Source organism: Hyperoodon ampullatus (genome assembly GCF_949752795.1).
Source record: "Hyperoodon ampullatus genome assembly, chromosome: 15".
NCBI lineage: Eukaryota > Metazoa > Chordata > Mammalia > Artiodactyla > Ziphiidae > Hyperoodon > Hyperoodon ampullatus.
In genome coordinates, this window is record NC_136928.1 from 34719767 (window position 1) to 34741689 (window position 21923).

Sequence of the window (21923 nt, forward strand, 5' to 3'; positions counted from 1 at the left end):
TTCCAATTTCAGAGAAGTTCAAATGTAGCAAAAGGATGAGTCTTATTACATGAAACGCAGTATTTTTGGTTTTTGTTACTCATAGCCAAGCCCAATTCTGATTCAAGAAACACGAGGGAGCAAAAAGACAAGTTCTAAATAAAGAGCATGACAATCATGTAGAGGGAAGAACAAGTCTCTATAAAAGAATGACTCATAAAAATAGTAGTGACACATGACTCAATTTAGGGAAGTTTCTCCTATAACTTCCCAGTCTGGCTTGAATTAACTAAGGAATTATGTATGGCTATTTGGATTTGGCCATCACGTGAGATGAGACTCCAGGGGATGAGTGGGCTGGTTTTAAGATGTCAAAGACCCAAAGGGGATTGCTAGGCCAGTCTCCATTGTGTGTGATTTGGTTTTAGGGTCTCTGACTCCTCGGTTTCTTCTCCCCAACTCTGCAGGGTCCTCCTGGCTGACTTTGAGAAGGACAAATGGGCAGCTGCTGGAGAAGCAGCTGATGACCAAGACAAGCTTGCAGCCAACAGGCTCTCCCTTAGCTGAGATTCGCATGGAGATGCTCACGGCTTTTCCCGCACCAGCCCTGCTACTGCTTTCCAGTGTAATTTGAACCTTCATCTGGTGCAAAGCTGAGCACTTTTGGTCCTCAGCACTAGAGCCCTGACCTTAAGCTATGACAACCTAGTATTAATGTACCTGAGCGATTAAAACATCAAAGGCCAATATGACACACAAAAGGGAAAGGGAAATCTGGCTTATTGAAAAGTGGGTATAAGATGGACTATCCACTTTGTGTGTCATTAAAGCAGGGGCACTTTCATGAGAAATGTCCACTTGGATCACTTTTAAATTATAACAGAATAACATTTTAATTGATCCTATCTCCTGTGACTGCTTCTTGAATCTACCAGGACACCAGGGGCCTTTATAGATTTTGTGGATTCTATGCTCTGGCTATCGTTTATTGACGGTCTCCTCATATGATGTTTTACATTATTATTTAACACATCAACCCCACCGGTAGGTGGTATCATTCCCATTTTTAAACATAATATAACTGTGGCTCAGGGAAGTTGATTAACTTTCTCATGGTATCACACACAGCTAATAAATGGGCTCTGAACCTAGGTGGATGAAGGCTACGATTATCATTTAGTTGTAATGGACTGTAGAAGCAGCCCTTTAAGCTTCAGTTACTGAAACATGTAAAGGTCTGCTGAGGAATACTTTTATCCTTCCTTTCAGAAGGTCCACTGGGCACTGAAGACTTGTGACTATTCTGAAGGAAAGCCTTCTCTGGAAAAAAAAAAAAAAGTTGGGGAAACGGCAGGAGATGGACTGGATAAGCATTCTTGCTCCAGGCCTTACTTAAATTACACTCAGGTAACTGTTCCAATGGCCCGTGTAATAACCTGGCAACACAGGAATCTCTGTCAATGACAGAGGTACAGAAGAGTTCCAATGGAACATTCCCATAGCCGATGAGGTGTACTACTGTTGGGCTGATTGCCTGTTTTTACTGAAATACGTCATGTGACTTTTTGCTGAAGCAACATCTAATAACAATATTTTAAAAGTGCTTTTAAGAGATTTTCTGTTCACCTTAATTTCATGCATATATTTCCTTGGGAAGAAAAAAAATTCCCTACAAACCCCTATTTAACTTTGCCAATTCTGATGAAGATACATTATAATGACCATGGGAATTTCTTGTATGATCTCGTGTTCTACATAAAAACAGCTCAGCTACTTAAAGGGTTGATTCAAATTCTTATGGGTGAGAATCTAATTCTTGTGGTTTTAATAAACTGGAAGCCCTACCAAATGATTTCCTCTGGATTGAAACACATTAAGATGAAATAAAACTTAACGTTCAAGTTCATTACATTTTCCCTCAGATACCAAAGTACAGACACCAGACCAAACTTCTTTTAAATTATTTTATTTTTGTGTAAGCTATAAGGAAATTTACACACTGAAATCTCAAAAGATCTTGGGCATGCACATTAACCTTGTTAGAGGTTCCTCTACATGTCTCTTTTTTTCCATAGGAATTTCCCCAAACATTTAAAACCCATAGTTTTTACTGTATATACAGCCTAAACCATAGCAATCTATGATTATGTCATTTTACACTGTGCAAAATCCTCAAAAAATAGTGGTATGATAGAACAAAAAAAATCAGTAACAAGTAAATTTCATGGTAAGACATTCATGTAATTTGGTCCTTCTCTAAACCAAACTGATTTAAAACAGACAGACACAATCTCTTTAAACCCCTTCAATCAAGTTCTGACAATGATCCATACCCTAGAACAAAAGAGCAATCAATGAAAGTACCTTGCAAAAGGTCAAACAGCAACAGGCCAGACTTAAAAAAGAGCACAAAAATGGTAACAAAAGCCAGATCTGAAACAAACCCACCACACATAAAATTAAAAAAAAAAAAATTTTAAACAGGGACTTGGAGCTTATTTATGAGAGCAAAAGTAATTCAGTGTATGATGTGAAAAATTAATAGGACAGTCAATGCAATCTGAAGAGACAGAAGGGGATTTCACAGACAGTGGAGATTTGACTTTTTAGTTTTCATTTTTTTATTTCAAAAGTTTTGTAAGAAGGACACCACCAGTGTATTTCACAAAGACATAAATGTATACACCCCAGCAACACAAAAAGAATAAATCTTCAAAAATGTTCACCCCGATTATTTACATTTGTTTCTAATATAAATTTAGGACTTCAGTATGTAAATAAATATACATGACTATGTATACCTTTCTAGTGCGGCTTACCAACCAATCAGCTGAACTTTAAGTTTTTTTTGTTTTGTTTTGTTTTAATTAGAGCAGGTATGCTTTTGATGGTGGGGAAGGGCTGGAGGGAAGGAAAAGCGACTGAAACCGTCCAGTTCACCTCAGTTATCAGTCTGCCTTCTCCTGGGAGCCTGTGGCAGGTGTCAAGGTGGTTGGGAACATCAGCACCTTGGCGTGCATGAACGTCAGGTCCGGGAGGCGGGCGATCACCTCGGTGGCTTCCTCACTCAGGTGCTCTTCTTCTCTTCTCGGTTTCCTGTTGACAGATGAGAAAAGAGAAGTGTGTCAAAGTGACTTCTGCTGTAGGTCAAACGGGAGAAAATCTACTCTCAAGGTAGACAGCAATCTGTGGGGACTTGAGTTATCTTTCCCTCTGCCAGTCCCTGAACCTCATAATACCTTTGTGTTGAGTGCTTCCTGTGCCAGAGGCCAAATCTCTTACAAAGATTCACACCGAATTTATGTATGTTCATTAGTTAGGCATGTACATAGACATTCACATGTACCTACGCACAGCTCGCAGCTCTATTTAAGCTTAGAAGCATCTACCTAGGCATACTTTTAAAATGTTACTAGGGAACTCCCTGGTGGTCCAGTGGTTAGGATTCCGTGCTTCCACTGCAGGGGTCACGTATTCGATCCCTGGTCGGGGAACGAAGATCCTGCATGCTGTGTGGCACAGCCAAAAAAAGTTACAAAGCAGAAATATAATGCTGAAGCCCTAGTTGATAACACTCTGCCCAACTGGATTTCCCCCTTCCCGCTGAGAAACTACCAAAGTTGCCTCAACATAAAGCAAAGTATGTCTGGCACAGTCCTTGTAAGTCATTTTAACCTCAGGCTTTCTTCAACCCCAAAGGGGAATTCTAAGACAGAAAGCCCTCAGCTCAAAAACACCCAGCCTCTGCCCCACTGGGATGCAGATAGATGGTAGGTCCAAAGGCCGCAGCACTAGGGCCAGCTACTCATGCCGAGAATGCACACGGGCAGGAAGGACTCAGGGAGAGGGGAAATCTCGAAATCTGCTGGGTCCTATAGATGAAATGCCCCTAATATAAGAAGTGAGCAGTGTGGCGACACAGAGAGGAAGAACTCCTGCTGACCCGGGTCTTCCCAGCAGGTGAGCCACAGAAAATGCCAACTGAGCCTCAAATGGGGCTCAAATTGAGCACATGATTGTAATCCAATCTTTATTTTTTCTAGGATGTTAAATATACTGAAAGATAGCTGCAGTCATAAAGATATTTAGATCAAAGTAATTTAAAATTGTTGACTCTAAAAGGCCAAATTCTCTTTTATGGTAAATGATAGTTGGTACTCTATTAGGTGTGACACAAGTTATTTCTTCCACCTAAGTATTTTCTTTGTCCTTGGGATGAGGTGCAGGAGGTCAGGAGATGAAACAAGAAAGAAAAGATCGATGCAGGTCTTTGTTTTATACCTGGACTTTTCTGTTGTTACCACATTTAAGTTCAGGCCGAAATAAAAAGATTTTATGGAAAGACTGAAAAACCAAACATCAGACTTTTAGGACCAAAGTTCTTCAATATGGGGATCAGCTTCAGGCACACTGAAACCATCAGTAGATCAACCAATACTGAACTCAGTTCCACGGTTTCTCAGAAGAATGGAATAGCACTCCAAATATTTTCCGATTAAAATCTACATTTTTAATTGCACTTAAATCATGGTAAAACTATTAAGTGGATGGTTGATGGGAAGTTGCCTATCTGCATCATTCCAAAATAAAACCAGATAGTTCACTTTTTAGTCTCAAAGTGAAAAACTGGAAGACTACATGGGAAAGGGCAGCCTCTCACCATGGTCAATCTTAGCATCAGTCACGATGGGGTCAACCAGACATTATGTGTCTTCTAATGCGATACAACACCTATGATGTATTCCAGCCAAAAGGTTTTACCTGAATCCATCAAACCTTTAGATATAATGTCCAGTTTACAGGAAATAAGGGGAATAGAGAAATATTTGAAAACTACTTGAAGGAAGCAAATGGACAAATCCAGAGATTGGGACGTTCTGCAGGACAAGTGGACCGATCCTCTCAACAAGCTAGTGTTATTAAACTGAAAAGCAAACAGAAGGGATGGGGGTATATATACTAGTTTAAAAGTGACTTAGCCATAGCAGCTAGGTACAACAGTCCTAGATTGGATGTTGATTTGGAGAAAGCAGAGAGAAAGGACATTGTTGGGGAATTTGAATACATATAGCCTGGGTATTAGATGAAATGAAAATTTACTGATATCAGTAGATGGAGACCACTGACTGCAAGGGAAGGGCTCAATTCCGTATAGACTATAAAATCTCCTTTTTGGTTAAAACAACACCCATATGTGTATATGTGCAAAGATAAAGATCTGAAAGAATATGCACTAAGGAGTTATAGTGATCTGACTGGTAAGAATGTGATACTTTCATTAAAAAATTTTTGTCTATTTTCTAACTTTCTACTCTTACTGCTTCTGTAAAGATAAAAAATTATTAAAAAACAGTAACCAGTAAAATCTCACCTAAATGGACTTCTCATTTGTGGAGTGCAGTTGGGGTGTGGGGAAGGAGAACAAAGAAGAAGTTTTCACCCAAGGAATGGTTGGTAAATATTATTCTAGAGTTTCTACCAATTGCCTTATTTCAGAGACACTACTTGAAGGCTGTCTGAAGTTGTATTTAAAAATAAGAAAAAGTTTACATAGTTCATAGTTTGTGCATTTATCTGTAGTCGCTATGCGTTGATGTGATCTAGTTTTCTTAGAATATAAGAAAGAAGAAAATGCTTGAGAGGAATTTGAAAATAAAAAGTTACATCATGACCTTTCCTCGAAGCCAAAGACAGTGACCTAATTTTGATTTATACTCTCCCTCGTTAAGATTTATCCTTTTGGCCAATGAAGTACAATTAAGAGTTCAGAAATAAACCCATACATTTATGGTTAAACTGATTTTCAACAAGAGGGAAATGGGGCAGGAACAGTCTTTTCAACAACCAGTGCTGGTACAACTGGATATCCACGTGCAAAAGAATGAAGTTGGACCCCTACCTTACACCATATTCAAAAATTAATTCAAAATATATCAAAGGTCTAAATATAAGAGTTGAAACTTTAAAACTTTTAAAAGAAAACCTAGGTGTAACCCTTCCTGACCTTGAAGTAGGCAATGGTTTCTTAGATATGACACCTAAGGCACAAGCAATGAAATATATATGTACATATTTATGTACACATATATGTATATCTATATATAGAGATTTATACACATATATGCATGTACGTAGGGCTTCATCAAAATTAAGAAACTTTTGTGTTTCACAGGACACTACCAAGAAAGTGAAAAAACAGCCTGCAGAATGAGATAAAATATTTGCATATCCTGTATCTGATAAAGGTCTAGTATGCAGAATATGTAAAGAGTTCTTAACAACAACAACAACTTCCCTAAAGAAGAGATACAACTGGTCAATAAGCACCTGAAAAACTGCTCAATATCATTGGCCATCAGGGAAACGTAAATCAAAATGACAATGAGATATCACTTCATACCCACTGGGATGACTATAACCAAAAGACAGTAACAAGCCTTGTGGGAATGTGGCGACATTGGAACCCTCAAACTTTATTGGTGGAAATGCAAAATGGGGCCACTGCTTTGGAAAAGTTTGGTAGTTCTTCAAAAAATTAAACAGTGTTACCACATGACCCAGAAGTTCCACTCCCAAGGAAATTGAAAGCATTTGTCAACACAAAAACTTGTACATGAATGTTCATGGCAGCATTACTCATAACAGTCAAAAAGTGAAAACAACCCAAATGTCCATTAATTGATTAATGGGATAAGCAAAATGTGGTACAGCCACACAATGGAATATTATGCAGCCATAAAAAGGAATAGAAAGTGCCAATACATGCAACAACTTGGCTGAGCTTTAAAACATTATGCTAACTGAAAGAAGTCAGACACAAAAGGCTATATAATGTATTATTCTGTTAGTATGAAATAACCAGAATATGCAAATCCATAGAGATAGAAGGCAGATTAGTAGCTGCCAGGGGCTGGGAAAACTGACATATAGGGAGTGACTGCTAATGGGTACGGTGTTTCTTTCTTTCGGGGATGATAAAAATCTTCTGGAATTAGATAGTGATGTTCTGGAATTAGATAGTGATGTTCTGGAATTAGATAGTAATGTTCTGGAATTAGATAGTAATGTTCTGGAATTAGCGGTAATGGTTGCACAACCTTGCGAATATACTAAAAGCCACTGAATTGTACACTTGACAAGGGTGAATTTCATGGCATGTGAATTATATCTCAATTAAAAGTTCAAAAAAAAGAAAAGAAAAAACCATGCATGACTTTTGGCAACTAGTCCTCTGGCCTGTATAATCTTCAGTTAGAGGTCTGTGGCTACTAACTAGCTGGCTACCCACTGATTAAGATTAGGAAGTAATTTTTCTCTGTATTAGAAAAGGTAAGCAAGAAGATGGAACTATTTTAAAACTGAGAACTTGCATTTCTTTAAAATAAGAAGTCACTTTCACAACCTATGTTTAGAAAGTGAAGAGCACATGTACTTTCTCTTACATATGCAAAGGCATTTGGAAAAGAGTATGGGATGTTGTTACATGGCAAATTTCCTTTACCTAGACCACTGTTTCTTAACCTTTTCTTACCCTACAGTTCCTCAGTGCTTTTTCACTCTATCTTCTGTGTATTGACAAACGCCAAGATTTTGCTGAGGTGTACACTTTAAATTTTATTTTATTCAAAAACAAAAACAAAAAATGAAGCAAAACCAAAAAACAGCAAAGATGCTTAAAATTCCTTTAGAATTATGCCACCCCGCCTTTCTCTTCCCTGTACAACTGAGAATCACTCATGGGAGCATTTTACAGTATTACCTTCTAATTATAAGACTTGTGAATATTTGCACTTCTCACCACTTCCAAATAGTTAATTCCTCCAAAGAGAAAACACAAAGTTGACAACTTGTTTTCTTTGCAATTTATTTTCTTTTAAATGTGAAGCTGGACAGGTACCAGAGACTAATTCAATGCAGTTACAACACTGACCCCAGGATACACACTATAGTTTCAGTTCATTCCATAATAGTACAGAATAAGAGAAAAAATGAAAATAAAGTGGTAGGAGGTGGAAGAGTGCCCTAGTGTACAGAATGTTTTAAAGGTGAGTTGAAAAGTTAGGAGAGCAAGCAAGTTAACAATGTGGCTTAGAGCTCCTCCTACTGGCACAAAGAATGAATTCTCACCACCGGGACTTTCAACACTACTACAGTTCACTCACTGAGACTGCAGAGGGAAAAAGGTGAGGAAACGCTAGGACTGTCCTCAGAAAAAGTTGTCCAAAAAGTAGCGGGAGAAAGCCCAAATGATAAAAGCATCAGTTTTTTGTTTGTCTGTTTTAAAAGTCATTAGCTTTTGGTTAACATATAGAAAAAAATGGATGAGAAATTTGCATAAGGAGAACATTAATTTGAAAATATGATTTATTTGGAAAGAGAAATTAGAAAGCAAGCAAAAAATCCACACTAGCTTCATTTACAAGCAAGTTCACTTAATAGGAGGCTTTAACAGCGCCAGGTGGTGTTACTACCAAGAAATAGGGGTGATAAGAACAGGGAGAGAATCTGTGTATAAACAAAAATGTGCAGACTATAAATTCATTCCCGGGAAAAGTTCAGGGTAGCCTTAATTATAAAACAAATAATAATGGATTTTCATGATTATAAATATTAATTGTATTAGTAATAGTAAATATCTGTTGAATGGATACTTAAGCACAAACACAGTTTTAAAGGAGATGTGATAATTCAAGCCAAAGTTTTAAGACAGGTTAGCATTTATTATTTGCAAGGAAAACACGGCTGTATCAAATGGATGTTTTTCTACAAAAGAATTGCTTTAAAAGATAAATCTGAATTTGACATGTGAGTGGAATGTATTTAAACAGGGGAAAGAGCTATAATATTTCTGCCTAACTGGGCAAAAACAGGTAAATATTTTCACTTTAAAGTGCTGATGAATCATAGATTTGGTACAGCAGAGTTGGTATGCCAATCAACCAGTATTTGCTCTTGCAGTAATGATTTCCTGGTTCATAATGATTACCTTATTATTAGAAACTGCCTTATTCTTATGGCTAACATGTCAAAGCAACGGATTATTCCAGTGCTTAATTATGTAAAACTAAAGGTTTCCTGAATCCTGCACACAACGCCCACATGACATTCCTGAACCCGAGATAACTGCTTTTCTAAAGGCCCTGCCCCTGAGGGGCTCCCAGAAAGCTTGTTAAAAGCAAGGCTTCACGACCCAAATCAGAGGTGCTACACATCAGCAAAAATTCAGAAAATAAAACAGTGGCCATTCCCTACTCTCTCTTAGCCCAGAGGTGAAAGGATCAGCCTAGGTAACTCTGGGAGTGTGAAACTGGGTTCCCAAAGATGATCATCTCAGTAGTTATGAAAGAAAAGGGGGAGCATTTCTGTAATGGCTTCATGATCTCAATTCTTTTATCAGATTCTTCTCTACAAAGTTGGGTGTAGGGGTAGGGAAGGAGAGAAAACGACATCTGTCAGCCCTTTCCAGTCTCTCATGAAATAGCTCCGCTCTAGTAAATCCATAATTAAACATAATTTGATACTATTTTCTGGAATTAGGCATCTATTGGTTTTATAAATGTAAAGTGAATTTTAATATAATATATTGAAATACTGCCAACTTATGTGCTTTGCCATCTGGGCTACTTTGTTTAACACAGAATTCAAAATTAGGGTGTAATGAGCACTAGCTTTTACCTGGTAGATGTGCTTGTCTTCTCTACTGTGGACATGAGTCTTGCAAATGCATCAGTCACTTTGAGGCTTGAGGTGGAGATTTCCAGCTTAGAAGTTGTTAACTCATACAACTCTGGATCCACACCTTATAGTATAAAATGATAGTCAGTGATGGCAAGCTGCAATGGGTACTCAGCCACAATCCAAGATGCAAAAGACAATTACTCTGTAAACATCTGAGTCTTTGTAAGCACAACACATCTTCAGAACACTGTAATATTGCATTTAGTTTTTAAATTATAAATTCCACTCTTCGGAGTTTTTATAAAGTAGGAAAATACTCTTAAAATTCCACTTTGGTATAAATATAGCCTTAATTAATCTAACGTTTATGTAGAAGATACGATCAAAATACTTCTAAAAAATTCTATCTGCTATAGAAAACTCCCTAAATTTTGTATTTGTTTGTGATATGAAGGTTATCAATGTTTTATAAATAGAATGCACATGTTACATAATATGACACCTCAATTTTTAAATTGACTGATTTAACCTCATTTTTTGAACTTCCCTTTTCCCTTACCTCCCTGACCATTTATCCTCCATTATTTTCATCCATACCCCCAAATTTGTAAGTTAATATAAAGTCTCAGATACAGTAAATGATTTGGTTAGTTTAAATATATTCTGACTATCTGAGGACATGAAATATTACCCAAAGTATCAAATTATTACTAAAGAAAAGTTATATACCACATTGTTCTTTCTTCAGGTAAGAAGTGGGGAGGGTAAAATATTTTCAGAAAAAGTGAATAAAAGCACTACTTTTGAACAAAATGAAAATTGTCTCAAGGGTTATACTTTTATTGTCTCATAGCTGAATCTAGTGGCTAACAGTTCAAATATCTTGTTAGAAAAATTCAAAACAAAGCTGAGTTAGAGGATTAGATTTATTGTAAAATCTATTAAAATCCTTCCCATCTGACTTCATTAAAATATACATACATATTTTAAAACTTCCCTTGAATATGAATTTATATCAAATATGATGACTACAAAAAACAAGGAACAATTAAATATTTTCAACTCAAGCTAAGCGTTTGAAAATAAAGATAATCAGATAAAAAATGTTTAATCCTACACTCTCTTTGGTTTTAGCAAATTCAGTAGTTTCAGGGTATAATAGAAAAGCAGACTGTAAGTACAAATGTCTTACAGCTTCATCAATTTCTACTTATTATTTCTAAAAAAGCCCTAGGATCCGTAGATAAAATTATATATACATGTACCATATCGATATTAACAAACAAGTTTCCTCCTTTAGGATAGTTCTAGGTTAAGAAAAAAAATCAGGAACTGCCTTCTATTAACCAACTTTGTAGCTGACTAGCAGATGTAAACACAGATCTCAGATGTTTACAGAAATCATACTAGCAAAAGCGGCTTCCACAGTTACCATGTCCAACAAGGGAGGAAGGCTATAGAAAATGTTTGTTGACTCTCCGAAGTTTTTAGTATTTCATTAAGGTACAGTTTCAAAATATAATTTAAAAGGCCCTTTCTTTGTATTTCTATAGTAAGTATTAAGGTTGCAATTAAAATGTAAAAATTTACAGATGCCTGTAAAGGGACCAGATGAACCCAAAGCACCTCCTTCCTCCGCTATGAAAGGTTAGATTCCAAGTAACCACAAAATTTAAGTAGATGGTGACTGCACAATGCAGAGTAAACAATTGCATTCTGACTGGCAACAGGAAAGTGCTAGTAAAAATTTAGTTGGGTTTATACAATACTGACAACTTGGCTGTCAAACACTGAAGTGGGAGATTTTAAAAAAAACCCTTCAACCTCCCCCAACCCCCCAAAACCATTATCACCAAAAAAAGTACTATGGCTATACTTTATACTTTTCAAAAACAAGACAACTACTTACTCTACACAAAAAACTGAAGAGTAATTTTTTTAATGGAAGAGTTTTGTTTTTTTTTTAACAGAACCTTAATGAGGCATAGTTTAGTTACATAAATAAAGCTAGCCAACCAAGTTCTATGCCAACCTCCTAAGTCTCAAATACAAAATAATTAAATAACCGCAAGCTAAGACAAAATGACTTTCCCAGAAACAAGTCAGAAAAAGTGCAAGCAAGTGGTGAAATGGAATACTCAGGAAAGTGTTGACACCTGTAGCTTGATGGTAAGTTTTAACAAAACCCAATAGCAATAAAACAAGCCAAAGCAAATTTATAGTAATCAGGTTTACACAGCAGCTAGAGTATATTAATGAAAATACGGAAGGAAAATATTTAAAAGGTTCCAAAGTAATGAGGACTGCCATTGACCATGCTAATTTCATTTCCATTACAGCTCTAAGCTTCTGAAACTGCTTGCTCTTCTCAAAGCTGTGTATGTATACTGAGCCTGGTTTATCAGGTCATTTCTGTACTTCTTTATACGGTCAGATGATTTGTGCTCTTATGGGTGATTTTTAACTGAGTTTGAAATGTAACCAAAAATTAAATTTAAACCAGGTTTTTAGACACCCAAAAATAGTGACCTGATTCTAATTATGATACAGTCCATGACAAAACAAAGCTGAGAGCAAATTAAAAATAGGAGCTTGGTAATTCATTCTTGGGATTATAGTAATAAGGAAACTGATACACAAGTTTTTGGGTTTCTTCCCCCCAGTAAGTATTAAAAACTAATTAGCTCACCCAGGTCATTCCATAGCTCACATGTATTTAGAAGTAATTTAAATAGTGAAATATTTTGAAGTCAAAACCAGACACATTAGTTTTTCATACGCTTGTAAAATCTTGGAAACAATGAAAATGATAACCAGGGGGTTAGATTTGCGGAATCCAGTCATTCTACAAAACGGCCTTGGAATGTCCTTATAGCACAATCACATTTCCATAACCAGCTCTTGGAGAAGGGCATTCTGGGTCCCAGGTTCACCCTTAGCTGATTGTCTTAGTCTCCCCCATTTCCCATCATGGCTCCTAAATTGCTAGAAGTGGGTGGCAGGGTTATCTAGCTGAACAAAACCCGCAGATTCTCAGGAACCAGGCTGGCTGTCTAACTGATCCTAGTGGGGACTGAGAGGGACCCTCCCTATGCATTCTGGGCATCGGCATCTATATAGCACCTCAACAGCCATCTGGTATCAATGGGCATGATTACCAGATCACAAGTTGGGATGACAGGGAGTCATTAAAATCATATTAAATAAAATGTAAACATAAAAATGCCATTATATTTTAATCGTTTATTCAGTTAGAAAATGACAAAGTACATTAGGCCTTTGGTCAATGAACTGAACTTCTGCCAGGCTGAACATTAATTTAACAGGCACTCCAGTAAGTTTTAATTTCTAGCTTTTAGTATCTCATAGCAATTATTTTCTATTATTACCTTTAACATTTTTTTTTCCTTCATGGAAAACAGTAAACTTTCTATTTAAGAGCTACATAAAAACAGTAATAATTCTATGTGGGACTATATAACTAAGTGCTAGACTCCAACATTTTGGAACCTAATTATACATTTAGCAGCACTAATGAACAACTAATTGAATGCTAGAATTTGTAAAAGGTTCTATTATCACAGACACTATAATGTAAAGTCATCTTTGTGTACTAAAATATTCTTATATCTCTAAATTTGTATTTTTTCAAATGGCTTTGTAGAATATGCTTTAAAAATAAGCATATAAAATATCACATTTTCTATTTACAGGGGGAAAAAAAACCCTGCCTTTAACTGTGTAAGGACATTAGGGCTGTTTTATATCTAGAAGCTACTTTCAGCTCTGAATATTACACTCTGACAAAGCTTTCCTCAAAATACATTTCACATAAGTCATTTGTTATAGTTATACTACTAGAAAACGACAGTAGATAGATGAAAGAAAAGTAGTAGACATTATAGAGAATACAATCTACTTGTTTCCTTGTTTATAGGAAAGTCAAGTGATGTGGTCATGCTTTTAGTAAATAAACTAGAATTATGGTTTTAACACTCTGCTGACCTGGGATTGTGGTGCTGCTGCTAGAGCTACTGTCATCCACGGGCCCAAAGAAATCAAGGTTCAGAAGAGTGGAACCTCCACTAGCTTGAAATTCAGTGACCGTGTTGGTAGGCAGCCACACAGAAGGTAAGCCAAGGGAGGAGGGGTTATGTGTAAAAAGGGGTAAGACACACACTTGAACATGCAGGTTATAATTAGTAGTCATTACATATTTTAAAATCAACATTAAAACAATGTGTACAGTATTAGTTTTTCACTGCTAAGGACATTTCTAAAGTAACAATTTAATTCAATGTACATTTTCTCATGTACAACGTAAATAATTTGACACTTAGTAAGGTTTTAGTTAGGAGTTCGGTTCTTTCAATCGAAACTTGAAGCCATACCAGAAAGACCAAGGGGAAAGTATACCCGTTAAAGGGAAACAATACTTTAATCTCAACCCAACATTAAATCACTGTACATGCCCAAATAAATCTTTTATGTTAGTAGTGTTGGTTTCTAATTAATGCTTTTTAAAAGTGACAAAGTTGTCAGTTTCAGGACAGGCACCAATATATTAACTTAGTTTAAAATAAAATAACGTAATAAGGAATGTCATTAACTGCCCTACCCTGATGTGCAACCTCAAGCTGTACTGTTCCCCTTTAACTCTGAAACAGTAATCAGAAATAGTATACATTTTTAAAGAAGTTGTTTGTTAATAAAAAGCATGATGATTTGACTGAATAAGACACCAGACAACAGCAGAAGGTGCATCCAGGCTTTCCTTCAGCACGGATATTCAATTGGATGCTTTCCAGATATCCTGGGATCCCCCACTCTAAGGCAAAGCTGATAGAATAACAGGTGTTTTAGACCATGGCTCAAACAACTTATGAAGTATAAGGAGTAAGAGTAATTATACCTCAGAGTCCAACTAAAACTTGTGATGTCAACACACAGGAAAACTAGCATTTTGTATTACTTAAAAACCCCACCTTATTGGAATAAGTTAATCCTTTTTCAGGATTTTCTTTTAAAGCCATAAGTGAAACCAATTATTTCTGTAACTACCTACTAGTATTTTGAGATAAGTTTTAGAAAAGGATCATGAAAATCATTCGTTTTTCATTTGCATATAAGTGCACTATAAAATATTATTAAATCTGAAAACTCCTTTGAGTCAATAAATATGGATCTATCTGCACATTGTTTTTGGTTAAATAATTGTGCTTTAAAGCAGCCTCTACACACAAGACTTTGCATCCAAGAAAATTCCATAAACTAAAACTACAGAAAAAAATTTCAAGTAAATTGGTCTTACCTAAAATATCATTTAAACTGCCTAGATATTTGTGGAAAATAAAGAAGCTTGTTTTTGACTTGAGATAAAGAAACTAAAATTTTATCTGGCTACTACTACCTATATATGGACATTAATACTGTTAATAATAGTAACAGCTGGTTTCTTGAGCAATCACTATTCAGAAAGAAAGCCTGAATTTCCAAAGATAAGAAGTTATGTTCAAACAAAAAATGAAGTCAGCAGAGAGAAGTCTGTCTGAACTTTGTAGCTTTCTTAACTCTAGCTCTGGTGCTAGAGGCTCTACGGAGAGACGTACCATCTAAAGGGTTAGTAAGGCCACTGCTACTCCAGTCAAACTGGACGGGTGGTAGAGACTCCTAGAGTTGAAAACCAAAAAATCAAAATTAATCAGTATAGGTTGTAGCAACATAAAGAATCCTTAAAAATAAAACGAAACACTATTATACCAAGATCATTAGGCAATAAGATACCTAAAGACAAAATTGGGATAATTTACAATTTCAGAAGGTTATCTACAAATATTAACACAAACTGAAATTGCAAAATTTATAAACAGTACAGCTTGTTGACATTAAAAATGTTGTATCTGAGAAATGGAATTATCTTTACATTTTTAAACAGAAATTTATGGACTGATCCTATGTCAAAATTTCAATCTATTCTCAAATCATGATTTAAACTACTGGCTTGATTACAATAAAAATATTTTAAAACATCACTGATTTTTTTTCACTAAAGAGTTATCCACTTTATTTTAAATGACTATCTACTTAAAATTTCTTAATAGATAATATAATGCAATAGAGAAGGTACCACTGAAAGTGAGGCAATTTGGGTTATTAAAGACTAAGTAACTAGTTGTATAAACATGTATGGTTAATTTAGTTGGTTTCCTTATATATAAAAATTTTTTTAAATTAAGCATCTTCTTTAATTTAGAAATTACTTATAATCAGTATCAGAATTTAATTTTTAAAATAACGTACTGCAAAGTATACTCAGAACTCATTTGAGTATTCTAGGTTTTAAAATTGTTAATTACCACACATAAAGATAAAATGAGCAAATGATACATAGACGATGGAAGGTAGTACAACACATTTTAAAATGATCACTGCTTTATTTTAAGAATATTCTTGACAAGAAAAAAAATGCTTTTCATTTTCTTCTTTTATTTTGAGGGTGGTGTTGGAAACAATTATTGAAATAACCTGTGTTTTATTAGACTCTTACTATCAACATGTTGCCATCTTTTTTTTTCTGTATTGCTCACCACCATGCTTTACTGTAAGGTAGGCACTTATTAAAACTTTATAATCGGGACTTCCCTGGTGGTGCAGTGGTTAGGAACCTGCCTGCCAATGCAGGGGACATGGGTTCGAGCCCTGGCCCGGGAGGATCCCACATGCCGCGGAGCAACACGCGCACCTTAGCAAAGAGTAGCCCCTGCTCGCCATAACTAGAGAGAGCCCACGCACAGCAACAAAGACCCAACGCAGCCAAAAATAAATGAATAAAATATAAAAAAATAAATTAAAAAAAAAACAACTTTATAATCATTTTTTCTGTGTAGACAAAGACATCGTTCCCTGTAGGAAGGGAACATGAATCGGCTATTTTTGAAAGTCCAATCCCATGACATTATAATACAATTGCTTTGATAACCAATTATAGGCATGTTACTATAAGCACTTAGTCTCCCCCATATAAGTCGGGCCTGGAGGTGGAGGGGCTAGGTTTAAACAAAATAAAACACTAAAATTAGTGGTTGCCAGGGGTGAGAGAGAGCTGTGGGAGCTGGAGTGGGGTGGGGCGGGGGCTTGGCTGTGGCAATGGAAGAAATGCTGTATGCTGACTGTGGAGGTGGTCACATGGAAAGATGACATAGAACTACACACACATATTGCATAAATGTCAGATTCTTGGTTTTGATATTGTACTATGATTATGTAAGATGTAATCATGGGGGAAACTGGTGAAGACACAAGGCACCTCTTCTGTACTACCTTTGCAACTTCCTGTGAATCTATAATTATTTCAAATAAAATTTTAAAAAATCCTGATGAAAATCTAGTTTATAACCTACCTGCAAGACCGATAAATAACATTTAGAAAAGATTTTCTTTAGCTGATCTCAAAAACAAACAAAAAGCTCTAGGCATTCCAACAGATTCAACTTATATTATTCTACTTCTAGATCAGAAACACCTTTAGAACTATTCAACACTGACTAGATGGACCAAACCCAGATTTACATAATAACAAAGTTTCTGGGTAAATGGAGCAAAGGTCTTTCATTAACATGTTTTACCTAAATGATGTCAAGTAGCTGGATGTTTTGAAATATTTCAGTGATTTTCTGGAATTTTAGCTTCTCACAGAGGTGTAGGCATTTTGAAGACACAGCCAATATTGTAATGATGAGGTGCTAAATCATGAATCAAAATTTAGTGGAAAAGAGATAGATGAAAAACAGATACCTAAATAATTATAGGCTAACTAACGGCACAGACAAGTAGGCAACTTAAAGAGAAAGCACTGGAATGAAACATTTTCAAACAACTTTAAGTAATGTGGCATGAATGATTAATGCAGAGACAAAAGAAAGGAGACAAGGTCACAATAAAAAGAGGGGGAAAGAAAAGACTAGAGACAGGAGACTCTGGTTCTAGTCCTAGCTATAGCACTGATGTGTGCTTTTGGGTACACCACTTAGTCTTTCCAAATATGTTTTCTAAATGTAAAAAGAGAGTACAGTGCTAGATAGTCATTTTTTTCTTTCTTCTGTCTCTAAAATTCTGATTCACAACTGAAATAGCAACATAAAGTAGCCTAAGAAAAGAAGTTTGCTAGTGGTGACTAGTTGGATAACTGCTAGCCAGAGAGCTGACTTTACTCAGCAGTGAATAAAGTATGGTTAAAGTACTGATCTTAGAGGGGAATCAATAATGGCACCGTGAATGGTGTGACCTTGAAATTCAGCGGATAAAGATGCAAACAACAACAACAAAAAGTATCACTACTGCTTTTTACCTATAAACTTTTTTCAGGTAAAAGTATCTTTTAAAAAAACGTTAACAGTTGTTAGTAAAATATTAAATTCCTAAACAAGAGATGCAATGGCTACAAGATTGATGAGTACAAACTGATGTGGAAGATAAAAATTCAATGGGTACCAAACTGAAATAGAAAAGACAGACCAAAAAAATGCAGTCATAATGAGAATTATACAACTATGCTAAGTTTGAAAGTCACTGTTCAATGATGCCAAAGCATAAGAGGAAGGTCTGCTATACGTTTTGGGCGGTGGCGGGGGGAAATTTTGGTATTGAACAGGTCTTTCCTGACACATTTTGCTAAGCTTCTAGCACTAATGGCTATGGCTGTTTCATCTGAAAATTATCACTAGGAGAAAGACTGCATGGCCAAAATGTTAAGTGAAAAATATATACATGTTTATATAATGTATATATAATATATACATTGCATGCCAAAGAATAGTGGTAAGAAATATCACTTTATATAGAGAATCTTTACAGTGCATTTCAGATGTTTGTTAAGTATCTTAACCTGAATCAGAAGTATGGAGCCAAGCAAAGGTCATGCAATCTAGTGATGGAGGTTAGGCATCTCAGCACAAAATTCTGATATGCATGCTGAAATCTTCAATTTGAATGTTAGAATGCAGACCTACACAGGCTCAAGTCAATTCAGAAATAAGTTTGAATTTCCACTGGGAAATATTGTTTTCACTGGTTTCCCAAAAGCCTAAAAACTAAAGCCAGTGAGGATCACAAACTACCATAACAAAGTACAGAATAAACTTGTTAATTCATTATTTATATGTGTATTTTTTAAAAAGAGAAATGTGTGCATGAAATAGAATAAAAGGACATATTTGCTTAAAAAGAGCTTTTAAAAAATGTAAGTAGCAAGAGACCAAGTTCCATCTTCCAGCAAAAATGTTAGATATGCTTAAATGTTGCTGAAAATTCCTACACTTGCCCTATAAGTAGGGAGAGAGTCCCTTGATTACAAGTACATAGGGGTGTATATGTATGCATAGAGGTGGCAGCAGCTGAATACATATGGAGCTGCAACTAACCTCCATTAAATTAACACACATTAATTTCTATTAAAAATCTTCCGTTGAATTAACACACATGCTTTTTATTAGGTTATCTAGACTTCTAATCAAGTCTATAATTAAATTATATAAGAAAGATGGTAAGTATGACTAGGCAAAAATGACAGGTGACAGCTAACTCTGATAAAATAAGCAATAACTTATGCGGCTGTAACACGTGGAAGTGGTTGGATAGAGGAGAAGAAGAGAAGGAGGCAAGTAAAAGTAGCAACAAGTGGCCTCAAGTAAGAACAGCTCCATTTCCAGAAAACATACCAGGCAGTTACTCAAATTACTTTCCTAATACCTAGCATTGTAGGAATAAGAATGTTGACTGAGGCAGAAGTGAGAATGTGTTGTGGGAGAAGTAATTTTGGAACCTGCATAGACATGGCAGGCCTGGGAGAGCAGTTGATAGCCAGAGGGCAATATAAGGCCAATGAAAAGAGAGCTAAGGACAGATTCAACCTACTGAGACATTCTGCCCAAGGCACCTTGCCTGCTGCCCAACCAACAATAAGGCCAGGCATTTTACGCATTAGGTCCCCTTGCCACTAATTCAGTGCCAGTAATAAACTGGCTTCAGAGGGATGTTTAAGCTAAGCCCAAGTATAAACCACAGTGGTACATAGCAGTAATATTAGATGTTTCTTGAAACACACCTGAAAAAGTAGGACCTTGCTTTACAAAATTATTTTCCAAAGTATGTTCTTCAGAAAAGGGTCCTGTGGCCAAGTAAATTTGAGAAATGAAGTAAAATTAAATAGGGTTATTCACTGCAAGATTCTTCAGAGTCCTTAATGTGTGGGTTGCAAATCTCCAAGGGTGGTTGTAGGGTATGATATGAAATATTTCCCAAACTTACTTCACTATGGAACCCTTCTTTAGTGGAGCATTTCTGGGGATTAGTGTTCAATGGAACACACATTTTGGAAAAGGCTGTCCAAACATATATTATTGTGTTAGACATAATCAAAGATAATATTTAAGGTTAAGAAATGACAAACACAGCAAGAATATGTTTTAGAAATGGTAATGTTCATTAAGAATACTAATATTTTAAAAAACACTGTTTAACCAGCACTGAGTCAGTTTCTAATTCAATGTCGAAAAAGTAAGCAAACCAAAGTGGCTATGTCATCCCAGATAAAAAGTGAGAGGGAAGGCTTTGATATTAAACATATTAGACTGAAATACGATTTGTGCTTAAATGTCCCAAGGAGGTAAAGGATAAGAAAGGTAAGAGAGCTTTCTTTTTTTCCTAATCCATAGAATGTTTTGTTAAAGGCTACGTCATTTTTAACTTAACAGCTTTATTCAAACTCTCAAAACAACAGTTTCTGATGTAATAAACACACCTAAATTTTATTACTTTATAAAATTTTTGCAGGCTTCAGGAAAAACACACTATAGCAGACTTGAAGAGCTGGTATAAATGCAGTGTTTTCCATTATTTTGAAATCTAGCACTTACCAGATTTGTGTGTCAGTAATAATGATCATATAATGTTCAAGCTGTAAGGGATTTTTAGAGATGCTTGCTTCAAAGTCCTCATTTTATAGGTAAAAAGACTAAGTCCTGGATAGGTTTAAAGGACTTACCCATAACCAGCCAGTTCCCAAATTGCCTTTTCTACTTTTTAAAATTAAAGAGAATTTGCTCATTGTATTTCAAGGGATGTTAATAAGTAACTGAAATCACATCTATCATGAAACTAAATTTTAAAAATATTTTAAAAACTAAAAGTTATATATTAAGGGAAACAACAATGTGTGTGGACATATGTGTATATACATGCATAAAAATATCTATATACATCCAGATATTTTTACCTGGAATTGGTCAGATGTACATGTGTTCATTTCTGGTGACATAGTGGTTGTCTGACCGATGGAAGCGATTTTCTCTGCAGCAGATAGTGGTTTCAATGGTTCCTTGGTGGGCTCTAACATACCCTGAAAAAGGCATATTAGCCATTAATGGGGGGGGGAAGGATCAGCCCATAAACTTTACAAGAAAGTTAATCTAGCAGAAAGCAGAAAGAAAACAGGTCATCCGAAAAGAACTGAAGACAGAAAGGAACTAGTCCTAAATTTTGCTTCGTGAAAATCTTACAGCACTATAATGGAAAATGTTTCATAATAATACCTTTGGAATCCAAACTTTTTGAAGCAAAATGTTGTAATTGAACTGGATTTGTTGTAAAGTGCCTGGTTATCACTGTCACACAAAAGCATAAGCACATGGGATGGTGGGGGTGGGGAAGAGGCAAACAGAACAGTATATCACATCCAGGCCCTAAGAATCCAACATTATTCTGATGTTTCAGATCTGAAACTGCAGGAAAGGGCACTCTTCAAACACATTACACCATGGTGGTGCTTGGAGAGGTGAGAGCTGATTCTAAAACACACCATATAATGTGATGACGTCTACATGCTTCAATGTGAATTTAGTGTTTGATCCTTGCTCCACTATAGATGGGAACCTTAGTTCTTGGTTCTTTGGACTGGCAAAGCAGAGACAGTCATTTCAGAGGGGAAAACATCTTACATATTCCACTATGAATCTAACACACTTTTTGAGTAAGAGAGAAAAACATTCAAGATGGATGTAGAAACAAAGAAGAAAAAAATCAGCATTTTGCATTAATGTTCTACCAAACACTAAAAATAATGGGTAATAATCCAGGTTACTGGCATGAAAAAAGGCCCAAGCTTTTACAAATTTTAAAATAATACTTGAAAAGCTCTTGAATAGTTATCAACCAAATAAAAGTCTCCCTTTACTACTGGGGAAAAAAACCCAAAGCTGCTAAGTCAGGAA

General features: G+C 35.8%; 1 protein-coding gene across 7 annotated transcripts in view; it reads right to left on the minus strand.

Annotated features, from left to right (window-relative positions):
- Window positions 1-1942: 1942 nt before the first annotated feature.
- AFTPH (aftiphilin) overlaps window positions 1943-21923 on the minus strand; it is a gene marked incomplete at its 5' end in the record, with an annotated part of 37729 nt that continues 17748 nt past the window's right edge. For 2 of the 7 annotated variants that reach the window (XM_079720621.1, XM_079720617.1), the window contains 5 exons: window positions 1943-3075; window positions 9655-9778; window positions 13663-13746; window positions 15267-15327; window positions 20930-21052. In XM_079720621.1, coding sequence (XP_079576747.1) covers window positions 2928-3075; window positions 9655-9778; window positions 13663-13746; window positions 15267-15327; window positions 20930-21052 — 540 coding nt within the window. In that variant the 3' untranslated portion in view covers window positions 1943-2927. Of the gene's footprint in view, window positions 3076-9654; window positions 9779-13662; window positions 13837-15266; window positions 15328-20929; window positions 21053-21923 lie in introns of all 7 variants that reach the window. The other 5 variants (XM_079720622.1, XM_079720618.1, XM_079720616.1 and 2 more) reach the window with 4 other exon arrangements.